This window comes from Podarcis muralis, chromosome 9 (genome assembly GCF_964188315.1).
Source record: "Podarcis muralis chromosome 9, rPodMur119.hap1.1, whole genome shotgun sequence".
NCBI lineage: Eukaryota > Metazoa > Chordata > Lepidosauria > Squamata > Lacertidae > Podarcis > Podarcis muralis.
This window is the reverse complement of record NC_135663.1, coordinates 45242560-45260227: the sequence shown is the minus strand read 5'-3', so window position 1 is coordinate 45260227 and position 17668 is coordinate 45242560. Positions and strand designations below refer to the sequence as shown.

General features: G+C 41.8%; 1 protein-coding gene across 4 annotated transcripts in view; it reads right to left on the bottom strand.

Annotated features, from left to right (window-relative positions):
- PALLD (palladin, cytoskeletal associated protein) overlaps positions 1–17668 on the bottom strand; it is a 212872-nt gene that overhangs the window by 109260 nt on the left and 85944 nt on the right. For all 4 annotated transcript variants that reach the window (XM_028744022.2, XM_028744023.2, XM_028744024.2 and 1 more), the window contains 8 exons: positions 17085–17263; positions 16619–16679; positions 15688–15793; positions 15159–15233; positions 14035–14176; positions 13513–13536; positions 3401–3520; positions 1665–1998 (listed from right to left, as the gene is read on the bottom strand). In XM_028744022.2, coding sequence (XP_028599855.2) covers positions 1665–1998; positions 3401–3520; positions 13513–13536; positions 14035–14176; positions 15159–15233; positions 15688–15793; positions 16619–16679; positions 17085–17263 — 1041 coding nt within the window. The remainder of the gene's footprint in view (positions 1–1664; positions 1999–3400; positions 3521–13512; positions 13537–14034; positions 14177–15158; positions 15234–15687; positions 15794–16618; positions 16680–17084; positions 17264–17668) is intronic.

The following is a 17668-nucleotide window of genomic DNA, read 5'->3' as shown; positions in this document are numbered from 1 at the left end:
ACTGTATCCTATTTCATTCTTTTCACAGTGCTTTCACAGCAAAGTATAAAACTCTTAGCTCATGGGTCAGCAGTTACATTTTTCAGGTTTCCCCATTTGGCATCCCCTAAATATGGCCTGCCAACAATCCTGTTTGCCAAAGACTCCTCCTCATTGACTCTACCATTCCTGCAACTGTTCACCTCTACTGCACTGAACCTAAACATCACCTCTTTTTTCAAGTTTTTTTTTCGTTTTCTGGATTTTGCGTTGGTAATCCTATTACTTAAGTATCTCACTGGCATGTTTGAACTGGAACATGTCCTCTTCTGAACCTCAGTATAAGACAAGAAACGCAGAATAATTTGTAACTAAGTCTGAGCACAGTAGTGCCTTCCAGTGTGTACCTGAGTCTGGTGCTCAAAATCCAGCTCATAAAGAGAGATGGTGATGTCATTCCACAAGAACTATGTCTTAACCTCACAAATAACCACAAAAATTATTGTGTCTGATTTTCAGAGACAAGAAGAAATTAAATTAGGATTTTTTAAAAAAAAATGGACAAAAAGAATACTTTTGACCTTTAAGTGAAGACTGTACCTTAAGCTGTTAGCATGACCAATGTTTAAGAATATCCCAATTATATCCAGTTAAATGTTAGCTTGGGTGCTTTCTCTCTTTCCACACTAAGCGGAAACAAATACATATTTCATATGTCTATCAGTAGTTTCCCCCAACTTGCAACACCACACCAGCTTTCATCATTACTATTTCAGGTAAAATGTCCCAGAACCCTTTCATTTATTTATAGCCGATCAAAATCACAAAAATAAAGCCAGCCTAGCACATTAACTGGAAAAGAAATAGGAGATGTAAAAACAGCAGAACTTCAAGTAAATGACTGTTCAGGCTTTCTTAGTATATGATGTATACCCAAATGCACATGGGTATGGCAGGATAGACCATGATGTGGAGGAAACTGGGCATTGCATGGGGGCCATTATCTCACACATGTATGAAAGCAAGTACTAGACTCAAATGGCAGTGGGGCCTGCCTGCATCAACACTCAGCATCCTAGACCAGCCACTGTGCTCAAAGGTTCTAGGGAGGGCCCAGTAGCCCTGATAACCTGCTCTGGAACCCTTCCAACCCCCAAGAGCTTGGGTTTGGGTCCCATAATGCCCTGCAATGGATGACACTGAGCACTATTGGACAATGGGCTGCTGCCATCTTCACTGCCTGGTATCATTGACAGGGGCCACCAATTTAACAGGGGGTGCAACTGTTTTGCCCAGAGTCCCCTCAAACCTGGAGCTGTCTTCGTCTGGTAGCAGGTTTCCGCTTCAAGCACATGTAGCAAAATAACACTTGATCCATTTCTACTGTAGCGTTCTTCCAAGGAGCTCATGAAAGTGTAAATGGTTTCTCCCATGCAGAACTTTGTGAGTTAAGAGATACTGAATCGCTCAAATTTATCAAACAAGCTTCTCAGCTGAATGAAGAACTGAACCAAAGTTTCCCCTAATCCTAGTCCCATCACATTAGACGCTATCCTGCATTAGCACACATTGGTTTTTTTCACATGCATCCATCCATGTCTGTTGCTCAATGGTTCTAGGATTCTATATATGCCATTTAGTTGGTTCCGAAAATGAAAAATTAATATAAACACAGAATTACTCACAGCTTTGGCTTAGCAAGGACTGGAGGTGGTGTTTTTGTAGGTGAAAGCAGGCCACCAGGATGAGACGATATATTGATTTGGGTGTCACCGTTAACTACCCCATTGACTCTACGGCTGGGATGGACACCATTGGTTTTCTTCTCTGCAGAGTTGAGCTGTAATTGAAAAGCTGCTACACTGGATCTGGCATTGTTCATCTGGTGGCTCTCCAAGTGTTTTGGAGGAAGCTCAATAGAACTGATCTCAAGGTTTGTAGGTGGGGGTGGGAAGTGGTGGAAGTCATCGTCGTTCTGTTCTCTCATTGGCAAGTCACGGCTGGAGATTTCAGAACTGGCTAAAATAGGAGGAGGAAAAAGGTAACAATATAGATGGGAGATTGTAACTACAACAGATAGTTTCAATTACTCTCACAAATACAGTATTAGTTCATTGAAGGTGATGTCAGCATCTCAGTTATAGCAGCTATGCCAAAAGGCATATGCCTTTCTCAAGTTCTCATGCACATTTGAGCTGATGTAATCATCTTAATGAATATTTATTCACTGCTGTTTGTCCATGATGTAGGTCGAGCTAGTTGCCAGTTAAGAACAGTAATTGATTTATGAATGCTCAGCACTGGCTGAGTGAGCCAGTTTGATGGATCAGTTGTGTTAGCACTCACCACAGATATTCCACATCACTGTGCATGAGAACCGCCAACTTTTTCCGAGGCTTTTGTATGCATTTCTGTTTTGCATTTTACACTGACAGGAGGGCTGCATTTTCGCCTGTTGTAGAAACTCAACTTTTTCCATTTTGCCTCTGCTGCCACCTAGCCTCAGAAGCTTGGTGTTAAAATCGGCCAGATCTACTTAAAACTTTCCCCCCAAGTGTAAGACAAAGGGTGTTTGTTATTCAACTAAGATTTACTCATCGAGTAGACCCATTTAAATTAATGCACATGGCTACATTAGGGCCATTGATTTCAATGGTCTGCTCTGATTAAAACTTAGTCGATTGGTGCCCCAAATATTAAATTATTGAAAAAATTACTGTGATTTTAATAAAATACGAATAATAATTTTGCAATTAACTGGATGCAGTCAATGGTTCACAATACATGCTTTTAATTGGCTAGCAGTCAAGTTTGTCATCTGACTGAACGGAAGAGTTTTTGGGCCAGTTGCTGTAATATTTCCTAAAAGCGCCTTAAGGTTTTCTTCAGGGTGTTTCATATATCATTTAAAAAGACATGAGATAAACTCTGGCTCTGCCCTTTTTATCCTTAGATTTTAAATCCCCTTTCTTTGTGCTTGCAAGTGCATAACACCAGGACAGTCTGGTTCACACAATTAGTGAACTGATTGAAACAGAGATCAAATAGCTGCTCACAATCCTCTGAGGGAGGAGAGGCAACACTGTTTCAGTTGCACATGTTTGATGGTACTTGACCTTCAAAATTAGCAGCTGCATTTCTGGAGGCTGAGAGAGATCCATATGGCCCCTTTTCCTATTTCCTAAATGCCTTTGAAGATTATGTAGAAGCCTCTTCACCATGTCAACATTACATATTCTTCCTACCCAGACGCAGAGTAATCAAGTCAGTGCTACAGGATGTGGGAAGATCATCAGAGACTAAACATGAGATGCACCCAGAAGGGGGAAGGGACTGTCTCACTACACTGCTGCAGCTGTGTCCAAGAGTGGCCAGAAAAACATCACTGACTTTCACACACACATTAAACACTGCTGAATACCTGACAGCACGGTCAGCTCTGCACTGCTTGTGACTGATCCATAGTCATTTCTTGCAGTACAAGTGAAGGTTCCTGCATCCTCAGGAAAGGTCTCTGCGATTACAAGAGTACATATCTCCTCTATAAAAAAAAAAAGGTATGGAGGGGAGAGAAAAGAAACCAACAGATGAGTGAGCACACAAGATATACTGGAACTGCTATGGGTCCGAATACAAGATTTGATTGTGAAATCATGTTGTGTGTTAAACAAGAAGCACAATAGCCAAAAACAGTGCCTGAGGGGGAAGTGAGGAACCAGAAGAGTAACGCACACAAACACCCATGTTGTTGGATCCCTGTGGTTACTTTCACATACAAATCACAATGAAATCAAAAACAGGAAATTAAAATGAGGCTGTAATCCAAAAGAATGCTTACTGGAGAAAACCAAGAGCACTTTGGTTGGTGTTTATAGGAAAGTGGCACCTCAGCCATATTGCACTACATAGCAGCCTTGCTGCAGTGCAGCTTACTTCAGATAAAATATGCTTAAGATGAGAGTTTTAATAAGAAATAAACTATTATTTCTCCCTCAGAAATCTAGCAAGTGGGACAAAGCTTGACTTTCCCCAAATGCAATTTGACCCTTCTGCATCCACCTCAAGATTTTCTTAATAGTATGCATGTCTTCTGACCACCTTAAATACACCCCAAACTACTGATAACTCATTGAAATTAGTTTCATCAATCCACCTTCCTAGATTATTAAACATGTTTCAAAGCTGGCTTATAAGAATCAAGATTTATTTTTTTTAAGGAAAAGAACCGATAAAGTTTAAACAGCAGCAATTTCAGTAAACTTCACCAGACTCATAATATAAAAAGACCTTATCCTGGTGCCTAGAAAACCCCAGTAAATCTGGCTGCCAAGTAAACAATGCTGTCCCTGGGATAGCATTCTAGGGTCAATGTGCCATTACAGTGGTACCTCTGGTTGTGAACAGGATCCATTCCGGAGGCCCGTTTGCAACATGAAAAGAGCGCAACCTGCAGTGGCGTGTCTGCGCACGTGCGGGTTGCAATTCGCTGCTTCTGCGCATGTGCATGCGCGAGCGGCGAAACCAGGAAGTAACCCTTCCCAGAACTTCCGGGTCACCGCGGGACGTAACCTGAAAAAACGTAACATGAAGCGGACGTAACACGAGGTATGACTGTATAGAAAGACTTTCCCCTGCCTAACCTCTGACAAAAAAGGCTCAATCACAACAAGCGGGCAGCTTCAGGATGAAGCAGGAAATCGATTAGCATGGTTACACTAAGATTTTGTCCTCTGTTTTTTATCGTAGCTCTTTTTATGTCACTATTGTCATTATCAAAATCTACTAAGTAACGATAGATTGAGTAGATTCAGACACCATCACACTGACTTCTATATGAGCCTGACAAGAGCGAGCCAAAGTAAGCCTCAGTTTCACTGGCTTGGCTCCAAGGACGAGTTCAGAAATTTTCACTTTCATTTTTGATTAGCTACACACAGCTAAACTTGGCAAAGTGTAGGTAATCTTAACTATGAATTGTTTTCAAAACAAGCCAATTTGGGCATTTCCCTTATTCTTTCCAAAAAAACCCCAACAACACCGATTGAGTGTTTTTTGTCTTAGTAACTGCACACTGTGAGCAATCCTGGTCGGTTCTTAGTCTAGTTACGCTAGCAGAACACACAGGTAGCCCAAATGTCCTCAAGATTGGATTAACTCAAAAGGTTTTCTAGCTAACATTTTAAAGGCTGCACTCCTAGGTGCACTTACATGGGAGTAAGCCATATTCAGCTCAAAGGGACTTACTTCCAAATAAACATGGATAGGTTTGTGCTGTGATACATTCATATTTGTCTCATTGAAAGAATACAGAAACTTGGGACGACCTTTTCTATTTGGAGCCTCTCTCTATCCATGTTTGTAGGAAAGTAATGCAGCCATGCAGAATGCACCATGATTGTCTTCCTCTTAGAGTTAAATTATTATACCCAGGAAGCAATTCTTCAAGATGTAGTGAGTGGCAGCTGATTGGTGTCTCAATTAAATTGAACTGTTTTCCCTTAAAATTTTTTTATCATGTATTATCATATATCCAAAGACTTCCTGTGCTGGAGACAGTCTGAAAATGAAGTACTGATTTAAAAAATGTCCAGTATACAATTCCATTCCCTCGCCAGACAGAAGAACAACTAGCTGGCAGCACAGAGCAGTCTGTGGAATATGACATAAAATTTTGTGGTCTAGAATTACTTACCAGAACACATCAGTTTTAATCTGATCTAGATTATGACTAATGAAAGATCACATCAGACAATTAATAGGCAAGACAGTTATTTTCAACCAGGCAGACTTTTTACGCTAGCAGTTTCAGACAATGGGTTCTTTTTATGTAATGCCATTCTGTTATGTTAACTGCATGTGGAAGTTATACATTTTACAGGAATGTAATGCTAAAAAGTAGAATAATTCAGTAAAATATTGAGGAAATTGATGAAGTGAGCAGGCTCTCCAAGAGTAAGAATGCACAAAGGGTTCAAGGACTGCTACTTTTCTTCAGCAACGACCAGTGCGAATGATGCTTGCTAGTTATTTGTGCAGTAATTACAAAGTTGTCACTTATTTTAACCTATATGAAGAATCCAATAAAATCAAAACAAAATAAAAGTATAGCTGGCACTGGAAGTTTCAATCTGCACCAGCTTGTTCTCAAATAGTAGCAGATCATGCAAATAAAAAAAAATTGTCCTATAATTATATTTGCTGGTGCTTTTCCAGCAAAAAGTGCTTCTTTTTGGGTTGGATGGCAGCCACTGAATCTCTCTTCTACTTTCATAACCACCCTAACCTGTCAAGGAAGAAGACAATCACATGCAAGTCCATGGAACAACATCAATCTTGATAATCACTTCACTTCTAAACTACTTTTTCCCCCCCTCATCTTTCTTTTTTAGTTCTTAATTGTATTTAGACTTTTTTTCGGCATTTCCCCTCCCTGTAGCTATGAATGTTACAGAAGTCTAAAAGTTATCTTTTTTCCACGGGTATTTTAATTATTTGTTTCATTTTTATTATATTACACAATTGTTAAATAGTATTATCCTATAAGCGGTTAATCACTACAATGGTACCTCAAGTTACAAACACCTTGGGTTTTACAGACTCTGCTAACCTGAAGTAGTACCTCGGGTTAAGAACTTTACCTCAGGATGAGAACAGAAATAGTGCGGTGGCAGCGGGAGGCCCCATTAGCTAAAGTGGTACCTCAGGTTAAGAACAGTTTCAGGTTAAGAATGGACCTCCAGAATGAATTAAGTTCTTAACCCAAGGTACCACTGTATTATATTTGCAACCCCCCTGAAGAAGCGCACTTTGAAAGGCTGTGTGCAAATACAACCTTTTCTGGCCTGCACATTTAATATTAATACTTGTGGGGCACGGGGAGCACTGCAGGGAGACAGACAGACAGCCTAGTTTGAAACAAAAACACTATCATTTTCTCATCCCCCTCCATGATGAGCTGAAGGGCAACTGCCTGAAGCAGAGAGGTTTCTTACTTGTGGAGAGGCTCCCTAAATAACTTTAGAGTCCTAATTTTTCAGGATTCTAAAATGTGTGCGCACTTCCAATGGTCTCCCTCCATCTTGTGGACGACAACAGCATACGGGGCTAAGTTCACTCATATCCACAAACACCCCCCTCACGTTTTCACTTAACACTGCATTATAAGGTCTGAATACAGCATCGTTCTGTTTATTGCAACAAACATTCTGCAACATGTAGGCTTCTCCTTGAAAGAAAGGGCCAGCTGGTCCAGCACAAAACACTGCATTTCCCAGGTTCCCCTTTAACCGGAATCCAAAGCCAAAACTGCTAGGCAAGAGCATCAAATACTCATTACTATTCTGAAGCTCTTGAAGGCCTAATAGGTACTAGACGGCTTGCTTTCAAGGTTGCAGCCCTGCTGTCAACCCCACTAAACTCAGCTGGGACTTATAGAACTACAGATGTATAGAACTGGGTTGTAAATGTAGCCCTGTGCCAGCATTGCAATTCCAGTACAAATAAATCACATGCTGGTGGGGGGCACGAGGAGTGAGTAAGAGGACCGTAGCTTTGTCCCCCCCCAAAAAAACCCCCCACCCTCAGTCACCTTCCATGAGTTGGCTGTGGGGAGCATTTTGTATCCGTGGAGGGTTCACACACATTTTTGAAACATTCATGGGGGGGGGGCATATTTAGAGTGCGCCTTGCCACTGCCCCACCTCATGTGATTACTTGTACTGGAATTGTTAATATCTGCATAGGATTTGGGTTATACCAAAAATGAGACACTGCAGCTTTGATTTTTAACTGTGATCTTTGTCTCCCCTTTTCCTTTGTCAAGTTCTAGGAAGCAGACATTTTCATTAAGCTATTTTAACATAATTAAGTTGTCACTGCCAGAGATTCAAAGCAACAATAAAGACATTAGAGCAAGACAGCATAACATGCCCACAGAAATGATACTATACACTGATAATAGAAAAGTTATTTAACTGAAACAAATCAGACTTGTGTTCCACATTCAACCATGGCCCTGTCTGTAGTAAAACAAGTTCCAGGTTTTAAATGACCATGAATTCAATAGTGACACAGTAGATCTGAAAAGTATGTTAGTAAAGAAAAACGTTTTGAGGCAGCATTTTTTTGTCTTTTTCAAGACTCCTGTTAGAAACCTGATACAATCCAGTTTCCACAGCGAAGTCCCAAGTAAAACAATAGATGCTATCAGATCACAGTTGTAAAAACTCTGTGTGTACACACACACACACACACACGCTCATACACTTTAAAGTCTGTAATAGAAGTAATGGGGGTGTGTGGAAAAACTTGCTGACATTTAAAAATTAAGCAACCTGAGAAATTATGGCTGCATTTTACCAGTTCCTCAGCTGCCCTGACAACTTGATAATTGGAGGAGACATTCCCACAGAAACCAAGAGCAGAACTTCATATTACTGGAGACGTCCCTTGCTGCTGCTGGCGGGAGCGAAGGAAATGGACATGACGCCACCATGTCACGGGGGAAGTGCTATAACGTGTTATAGTGGTTTGAGAGACAATATGAGGTGGGAGTGCCGTATTTGGTGGCAAGCCCTGCCATCTCATAGGACATGTGCTTCTGCAGAAAGAGCCACTTGAGGCATTACGAAGAAGCAGTCATAGCAAATACAAGTCATACTGGTGTCTCTCATATGTAACAGCCACAGCTGTGTCTATTGGTCCTCTGGCATAGCTGTAGACTCAAGTTAATGGTGCAACCACATGGCCAGGGGAGGCTGCATACATCTTTTCTGACATGATACTGATTAGGTGGGAAAGAGGGAGCCTAATGTGTGGAGGACACACACACAATCTGTTCTGCTGATGAGGGAACAACTTCACATGTGGCCTTCAGCCACATCAAATTGCATCATAGAATGGGACTTTGAGGAAGCTGCAACAGTGTGTGAAGGGCACAACACACACACACACACACACACACACACACACATTTTGGTACTTCCAGAAAAGGGTGAGGGGGAGAGTGGCATGAGCACAAAATAGTAGGAAGATTTCACACAACTTTCCGAAATGGAGATTTGCCAGTTTTCCCTTCGTATGCTACTTTGGAAACTCAAAAGGGCAAACCCTCTACATAGTCACTTGTGCATCCAACCTTCTTACTATTTCTGTCCTAGGAAATGGCTTCCCCCTGCAGGAAGCTTGGCTTGAAGACTTCTGTTAATGCATTTGTTTCTTAACAGGGATTTATTTTACATTATAAAATGCTTCGTTGGGCTCTAAGGTCCTCCTGTTCAAACTCCTATTTCAGTCACAATTTTTTTTAAGTCGACACATCCAGACCTCCAGTTGTGTCCAGGGCCCACTTAAGCCATTTTGCTGCCATGATAAAACTTAAATTTGTTCTCCATTCTCGTACTGCACGAGAGAGGAGCAATCATTACACCAGTGGGAGAGAGGAAGGGTATTTACAAGCTTCTTCCCAAGATAAAATAGGACTCATTTGTTGGCAATGTGTGTTTTTTAAAAAAAAGTTGAGGTGGTAGTGGTGGGATTTGATCAAGGAGCTGTATATACTGGAATTTCATGAAATCACTACTCTGAAAATAAAACCTGTCATTTCTGTAGGAGCACAGCAAGCAATTATATAGACAAGCTGGCTCCCGCAGCTGACACCCAAAAGGCAAGTAAACTGTAAAATATATTCTCTTTTATCAGGGAAGGAAAAGTCTGCTGTTTAAATAATTTATCTACAGAAGTCTCCAGCCTTATTCGTTAGCCTCCTATTTCCTACCCTTCTTTCCCCCTCCTTGGTTATCTTAAAATGCTGAATCAGCTCCCCAAGCTATTTTGCCTGTTTGGATTTCTTTATCGGGCAGCAACCTTGTTGTTCTTCAGCCTAATCTATTAGTTGAACCATTCCCCTTCCTAGAGGAAAAGGCCTAGGGCTTCAGTTCCACTGTGCATGAAAAGGCTCCCCAAAGAAATCCAAAGAGCTCAGCCGAAGACAGCGTACGTAACAGGGGGAAAAATGGTAGGACGAAACTGTCTCATGAAATTCAATATACTGCAGGCATGTCTATCTCTTCTGCCTCACACTCCACATTGTCCTCAGAGCAGGAGGCTGTTTTGCCACTGCCCCCGCCTCAAATTTGGGTCAGTATGGGGAACAGAAGGATGCTGCAAGCCCCATTCAGGCTTTCTGAACTCGGGGGCTCTCCACTGCACAAGGGGTTCACTGCACTGGTTAGCTCTGCCCCCCCTGACTCATCACTGCTGCTGCTCCCACAACCCCTCTGCATGTTGGGAGCTGAACATCTCTGAGCCTGTTCTCCTCATGTAAAATTCCTTCAGAACTGTAAAGGAAGCTGAATCGAGTCGAGCTGGCTCATCGCTGAAATTTAGCTTCCGACATGCAGCGGGACGCAGGAGGGGCAATGCTGATGCAATGGCACTATGTGATGTTGAATAAGCTGGAGAGGATTACGGAAAGAGTGGAATCGACACCATTAGACTGTTTCAGTTGACCTCAGAGTTATCCTTAAAATGACAAAAATAAATTAGCAGCCTAACCAATTTGCTGCAAGCCTCTGGATTCTGTTAGTGTTATTTCTGAACTACAAATAGAGTTGGTGTATTTTCTTCCCAGGTGTCCTATAATGAGGCTTCCATGCTGTTACATTAGCTTCTTCTGCTTTTCTGCAGCTAGGCCCTCTCCCCCCTATCCATAGTCATGCAAAGGTTGCACTTTACATCTGTTGCCTCCTTCTTGTGTTACCTTTGCATCTTGGGAACCATTCAAGCGTGGCTCCTTCCTCCAGCGTGGAGCCCAGAGCCACATGGGAGAGGAGCCCACACAGTGCCTTGACTTCAGGGTTTCTCCCCCCAGAAACTAGCACAGCTGCAACATTTAGGAACTGTTCCAGCACAGCTCCTTTCCTGATGTTAGGGGTGCAGGAGGCTTAGACCCTGCTGACATAAAAACCCACTTCATGTTCAAGGTATTGAGTTTTGTTTAGGGCTCATTACTAGAGCTGGAAGACTGGAATACAGCTCAAAGAGGGACATTAGTAGTTTTGCAAATATATGCCCCTAAACCAGAAAACAACTTTTTAAAAAGAGTGGGTTTTTTGTATGTGTGTGTCCAATGCCTTCAACTCTGTGTTCTAAAAGATTTTCTGTTCAGCAATTCCCTAATCGCAGCCCAAAAGAAAAGAAAAGATCCTGAGTACAGCATTTTTGAACACCAACAAGACAATTGCTTTAAAGAAATTCAATATACTTTGTGGCTGCTTCCAGACAGCTGAGTAATGGCCAAAGCATCAACAGCTGGCAAATGATTCTGCAGGTTTTCTTGCCTCCTTCCTAAAACAGACTGCTCTTTGAAGGAGTCAATCAGCATAAAGTCAAAATGTCAAAATAACGTAGCACTGAGCAGGTAACTTGACAAACTGTGATGTTGGCCTTAAGTAATTTGACTGGCTATTAATTCTCAAAACAGTCTGAAGAGATTTGTGATGCAGGCTGATTTCCGTCTAGACAGAGAAAAGAGTGTAAAACACATTAGCCAGATACAACTTTGCAATGACAAGAAAAACCTGTTTCATAAGCGCTCAGCTGCCTGAATCCACAAAGCACAGCTCCCCCCCACTCTTGACCTCACCGTGCCTGACCTATAAGTATGCAGCAACTGGCCATCCCGGGATTTTTGCTGTTGTTGTTCTGACTGTTGGGGATTAGCAGATGCACAGATAAAAGCTGTCCTCTTTGATTTCCTGTTCTATTTATTGCACTAGTAATTTTAACGTAGGAAGAAAATACTTTAGGAACTGAGACAGACAATGGAGTGTTTCATGTGAAGTGTAACACTCCTGCAAGCATCTGTATTTTAATTGGCTGCAATTCTTCTGAAGCCCTTGCCTGAAGGACAGGCTCCTGAAGCTGAGCCAGGTTGCACTCTCATCCCCTCATGTCCCCATAGTTACACGTACAGTTGGCAGCAGTGACTGAGGAACCTGCTACGAGGTGCCCTATGTTTCCGCCTGCTCCTCTGAGCCACTCACAGTCTTATTTCAAACATTTATTTCATCTGCTCTGGCCTGCTTGGCATCTGCAGTAAAGAACTCCGCCACTGTATACTGGCTTATTCAATCAGTGATTCAGTGGCTAATGCATATGAGAAGTTCCAGGTTCAACCCCAGGTAGGGCTGGGGAAAACCCTGTTTGAAACCCTGGAAAGCTGCTTTCAATTGCTGTAGACCATATTGAGCTCGTTGGATTCTCTATTCCTGAAGTTCATTTGCTTCAAGACCTCTGACTTCTTCTTTGCTCAACTACTCTACTTCGTCATCCTCCATTATCAACTCAGAACAGCAAGGGGGGAACCTGTGGCCCTCCAAGGCCCATTGTCCCAGCCTGCATGGCTAATGGTCAGGACAATGGGAGCTGCAATGTATCAACATCTGGAAGGTCACAAGCTCGCCTTCCCTGGTTTAGAATCTCCTACCATCAGTTCCATACCTTTATCATGGAGGATAAAGAAAACCATGGCTCCTAGTTACAATGGCTATGTGCTACCTCCATTTTGCTGGGAATAATAGGGAACGGGAGAGCTGTTTGCTCCTGTGTCTTGTTGTGGGCTTCCCAGAAGTATGTGACTGGCCACTGTGGGATACAGGATGCTGCACCAGACGGACGTTTGTTCTGATCTAGAAAAGTTCTTCTCGTGTCCTACATCACATCCCACCTTACAACCGAAAACACTGCTACAAAACTGAAATGTGACATGACTGGGTGGGGATCCACCTCTTTGCAACTCTTTGATCTAGAGGGGACGGAAGGAACAGATTAAATGCTGCCAGCCTCGTAGCTCTGATCTTGGAGCACCTGACCAAAGCTTCCCTTGTGAAATTGCTTGGGGATTTGTCCAGAGATGGCTGGTGGGGGAGTTGAACTATTAATAATGCTTAACATCTGTACAGAACTTTCAGGCAAACAGAGAGCCTTGTATGCAACCACTGCAGAAAGCATTACAAACGAAGGGAGATAAAAGTGGGGAAACAAGCTCCTTCCATTTGAATTTTTAGACTGGCTGAATTCTGCCCTAATATACTAAAAGGAATGCTGAATTAGGCTTTTAAAAAACAACAACCAGGGGTGGATGGGCTTACATTTTATTTAGCACATATTTGAGAAGAGGAAATCTAACATTTAGTAGTCTGGTACTAAGGAAAACATGCCAGTAGTTTCGGGGGTTGAATTGTGACGATTAAGCAACTTGCAAGGTAATACAATTTTCTGAGAGCAAGTTCTTTGAAAAGGCTCACTCCACTGGGCCTCCCCACATTGGTCTGGATGGGACTTGCTGTTTCACTAATAACGAAACTGACGTAAAGTACAGAGTAGAAGGGTCTGAAGTCTGCGATAAAGAATAGGCTGTCTTGGAGGGGGTTTCATGTTACCAGCCCCTTGCAGAAACATTACACTATTTACCTTCAATCCACACACACAAAGAGTAAGCAAACAAAGATGGTTCTTTCACAAGATGCTTACCAGGTTCAGCGGCAGATCGGGGCTCTGCACATCACATCATCCAAAGAAAGAACAAGGAATGGGAGGGGAAAGAACAAAATGCATTAGAAAACCATTACATAGACAACAGTCAAGACTTTATGGCAAGGATGGGGACCTGTGGTCCTCTAACGTCATTGGGTTCCAATTTAGCTTAGAATACAGTGTTAAGTGGTACATAAATTGTTGTGGGGGGAAAGGAAAGGAAATCGCATCAGCTTGTCTGGCCAATGATGAGGGATGAAAGGAACTGGAATCCAAACAACATCCGGAGCAGCCACAGGTCTCCCACTCCTGTTTTACAGAAGGGTAATATTTGATAACAAACTTAACTATTACTCTTTGAGTAATCTGACAGATACAGGTAAAGGGTAAGGGAATACTATAATGAAATGTTGAGCCTAAAAAGTAATTGTGCAAACTAAAACAAACCTGAGGCATATACTCTCCCATTTGTTTTTATACTGCAGGGATATCTGAACGAACAATTAATCTGCCACTTACTTTTTTGAAGAATTCGGAAATCTGGAGAATCCTGTATTTCGGTTCCTTGCCGAGACCAAATGACATGCAGAGGAAGTGCTCCCCTCACTCTGCACTCAAGCACAACAACTTGTCCTTCACTTGCTGTTGAATCTTGTAGCTCCTGTTAAAATTGATAAATGGATTATTTGAACCTCCAACCCCAAATATATATATTTTAAAAAGCCTCAACCCTGTCAGCAGACAAACTGCCTGCAGATAATTACAGCACTGCATATGCTATTTTCCATTCTTTCTTTATTTAATGGTGGCACAGCAATTAATTTGAGTAAATTCTTGTTTTGGAAATCTAAATTACAACCATGCTGGCAGCAGAAAGAACTCTCTCTGATCCAGTGGCGTAGCGTGGGTTGTCAGCACCCGGGGCAAGGCAAGTAATTTGCGCCCCCTAACCTGTGGATTTGCGCCCCCTAACCCGTGGATTTGCGCCCCCTAACCTGTGGATTTGCCCTAACCCCAGATGTTGTGCCTGGTGCGGCCGGCCCCCCCTGCACCCCCATGCTACGCCACTGCTCTGATCACACATTTTTAAAACTATTTTGGAGTGTGTGTGTGTATATATATATATATATATAGAGAGAGAGAGAGAGAGAGAGAGAGAGAGTGTGTGTTTTTGATATCCTAAGATAGGGATGAACTCATCCTCATGCAGTCATGGAATATGTGCGATCAAAACTGATAAAATGTTGGGCACAACCCATCTGGGAGAAGGTGGAAGCTGTACAAGCACACAGTATTCATTTCAGTAGAACTTGCACAAGAGAATTTTCATGTGAATTTATTCTCAGTTACACTGAAGGTGTGAGCCATATGATGGTTTTTTAGTGCCTACAGTGATACTTTGAGAAATGATTAAAAGAGAAGTGAATGAAAAAATATATATAACTCTGCCTCTTTTGTATAGCAAAGAATAGAAAGTAATCATTACAGAAAAAGTGTCTTCGCTAGAAATCCATTACTATCCTACAATAAAGGAACCCATCTTTATTCAGCAGGTTTAATAGGAATGAAATTATCTTTGCACTTTTTTTTTTGCTATTTCATCCCAAAACCACAGAATTAGCATTTCAGTGGAAAAAACAGACCTTTGTAAAAATAGGCGCAGCATTACTAGGTTTTGATCCATCTAATCTGCAGAGGTATGAAGTAGGACTTTGGACCTGGAAAACAGTTAAACCCAGAAATTTGCAAACCATCAGCACCATTTGTAATAGAATTCCTGCACTGATATAACCTTATCTCACTTACACATTTACTAATAAAGTATACCTATACCTGCTACATCAGGGTTTTTTTGTGTGTGTGTCTGATTCTGTAAACAGTCCCAGTCCCCTGCCCCCACCATATTGACCATTTATAATAAAGAAAGCAAGTATATTGAGAACCAAATTTTGCAACTACTGCCATTTAACATTGAATTAACTCTGTCACCCAGGCAACTTTAATAAAAAGGCAGTCAATTACATTTCACATACAGAAACTGGGTCTAAGAGAAGTCCAAGGTAGGCAGGATGAGAGTCGTTTTATCCACAAAGTCCTGTGCAAACATGTCACAGCGTGCTACCAAGAACTTGAGTCAACTTTTGATGTCTTAGAACTGAGACATCTACATACCTGCAGATTAGGCACAGAAATAGGCTGGATGACTGCTGTAGTGATGCCAGCCTTTGGAGCAGAAGATCCTATCGTTAAAGAAACAGAAGTACTTTTCTTCTGGGCCCTAGATAAGTCAAACAAGTAGTAGTCAGTTAATCTTTCCATAAAATGCTTCCCTTTCACATGTTTATTTTGGGTGAAGCACAACCTATTTCTGAGGAACAGTTGAGTTTCTGGTAAGCTGTGACTTGCTGAAGGCCACCCAAAGTCTGCCGTGATCAGGGATTTTAACCAGTCAACAGAAGCGCATCCACTTTTCCAGTACAGCAGAAAAGGGTTATAAAATGAATCTTTAACCCTAATGTTTTATTACAAAATTGCAAAACGTTCTGTTCAGAGAATCTTTGGGGTCTTTTGCCAAAGGGGAAAAAATGCAGGCAGTACAACAGGGATATTTCCAATGCACTCAGAAATCTGCCCTCAATATTTGATGCATTTCATCTTTGTGTATATACACTCAGTTACAAAACCTAAGAAAAGTAAGGGCATGTGTTCACTAAAGGTTTACAAATGATTCATTGCTATGTCTCAATTCCAGATATAACAGAATGCCAGGCATCGCTTTAAAAGGTGATAACTATCTGTGAAAAGTACATGGTAAAAAAAATACATGCAGCAGTATGAACATGTACTTCACTGCTTCTGCAAAACAATGTATAGGCAGCAAAGGCTTTCTAAATGGAGACTCTGAACCGGAATCTGTATCTGTGCTGCCCCATGTTTAACGTGCAATGCAATATTTTAACAGGATCTGATCATTAATTAACGCTGGTTAGTCTTTCCACCCCACGGAATGACTGCAAGAGGTGAAGCAGAACAACTTTGCAATAATCCCCCCAAAGCGTCCTAGATACAAAGTGTATAATTAAGTTTTGCTATGTAAACTTACTGTGGCATGGCTCCAGATTTTGATCTGAAAACCTCACTGTCAGAATCAGAAGAGCTGGCACCTACAGGGGATGGAAAAGGGTATGTTCAAGGATGATGGATGCTGTCATGGAGTCTAGAACACTTCAAAACAAACAAGCTTTTAAAAAAACAAAAACAAAAACAACCCCGAACTCCCATCACTGTAGCATTATGCTTAAAACTACTGAATGGTAATGAGCCCCATTCCAGGTGGGTTTAGACCAGGCATAGGCAAACTCGGCCCTCCAGATGTTTTGGGACTACAACTCCCATGATCCCTAGCTAACAGGACCAGTGGTCAGGGATGATGGGAGTTGTAGTCCCAAAAACATCTAGAGGGCCGAGTTTGCCTATGCTTGAGCTGACTCTTGGAACCAATGGCATCTAAAGCATAATGTTTTCACTTCTTTTCCTGTTTGTGACCTTCAGTTTATGCTCTCTCTTACCTTCAACAAACAGTTCTGCTGATGTAGAATCAGAACCAACAGAATTTGAGGCCAGGCAACAGTAGCGCCCTGTGTCGTCCTCAAAGGCTTCTGCTATAATTAGTGTATGGAGCCCTCCACTTTCACAGCAGATCTGAATATCGGGAGAATTTTGCAGTTCTTTGCCCTCGCAGAACCACCTGTGATTAATACACCATAGAAAGGGGAAACACAGAGCAAGGTCAGGGAAGGAGGAGCGCTTTTCAATATTTATATTATAAAACTGCTACAATCGTAGATGATTAAAATGAGAAAAGATTAGTTCACAGGCGATATCTGTGGCAGAAATACTGCTGTTTTTAAGAAGCATCTCACAGAAAACTCTTTGTAGTGAAATATGAAAAGAAACCAGAATGTCAGTCGGCAGCTTGCTAAAGGCACGTTGGGAAGGCATTTCCTAAAGTTTGCCTTGTTACAGCAAACATAGCCCTTTTCCATATGTTGCTATTACCATGTTCAATAACTCTGTGGGGGTGGGAGGGTGGGGAAGCCAGTAATCTACATGCATTCATTGCAAAGTTTGAAAGAAACACACATGCACAGGC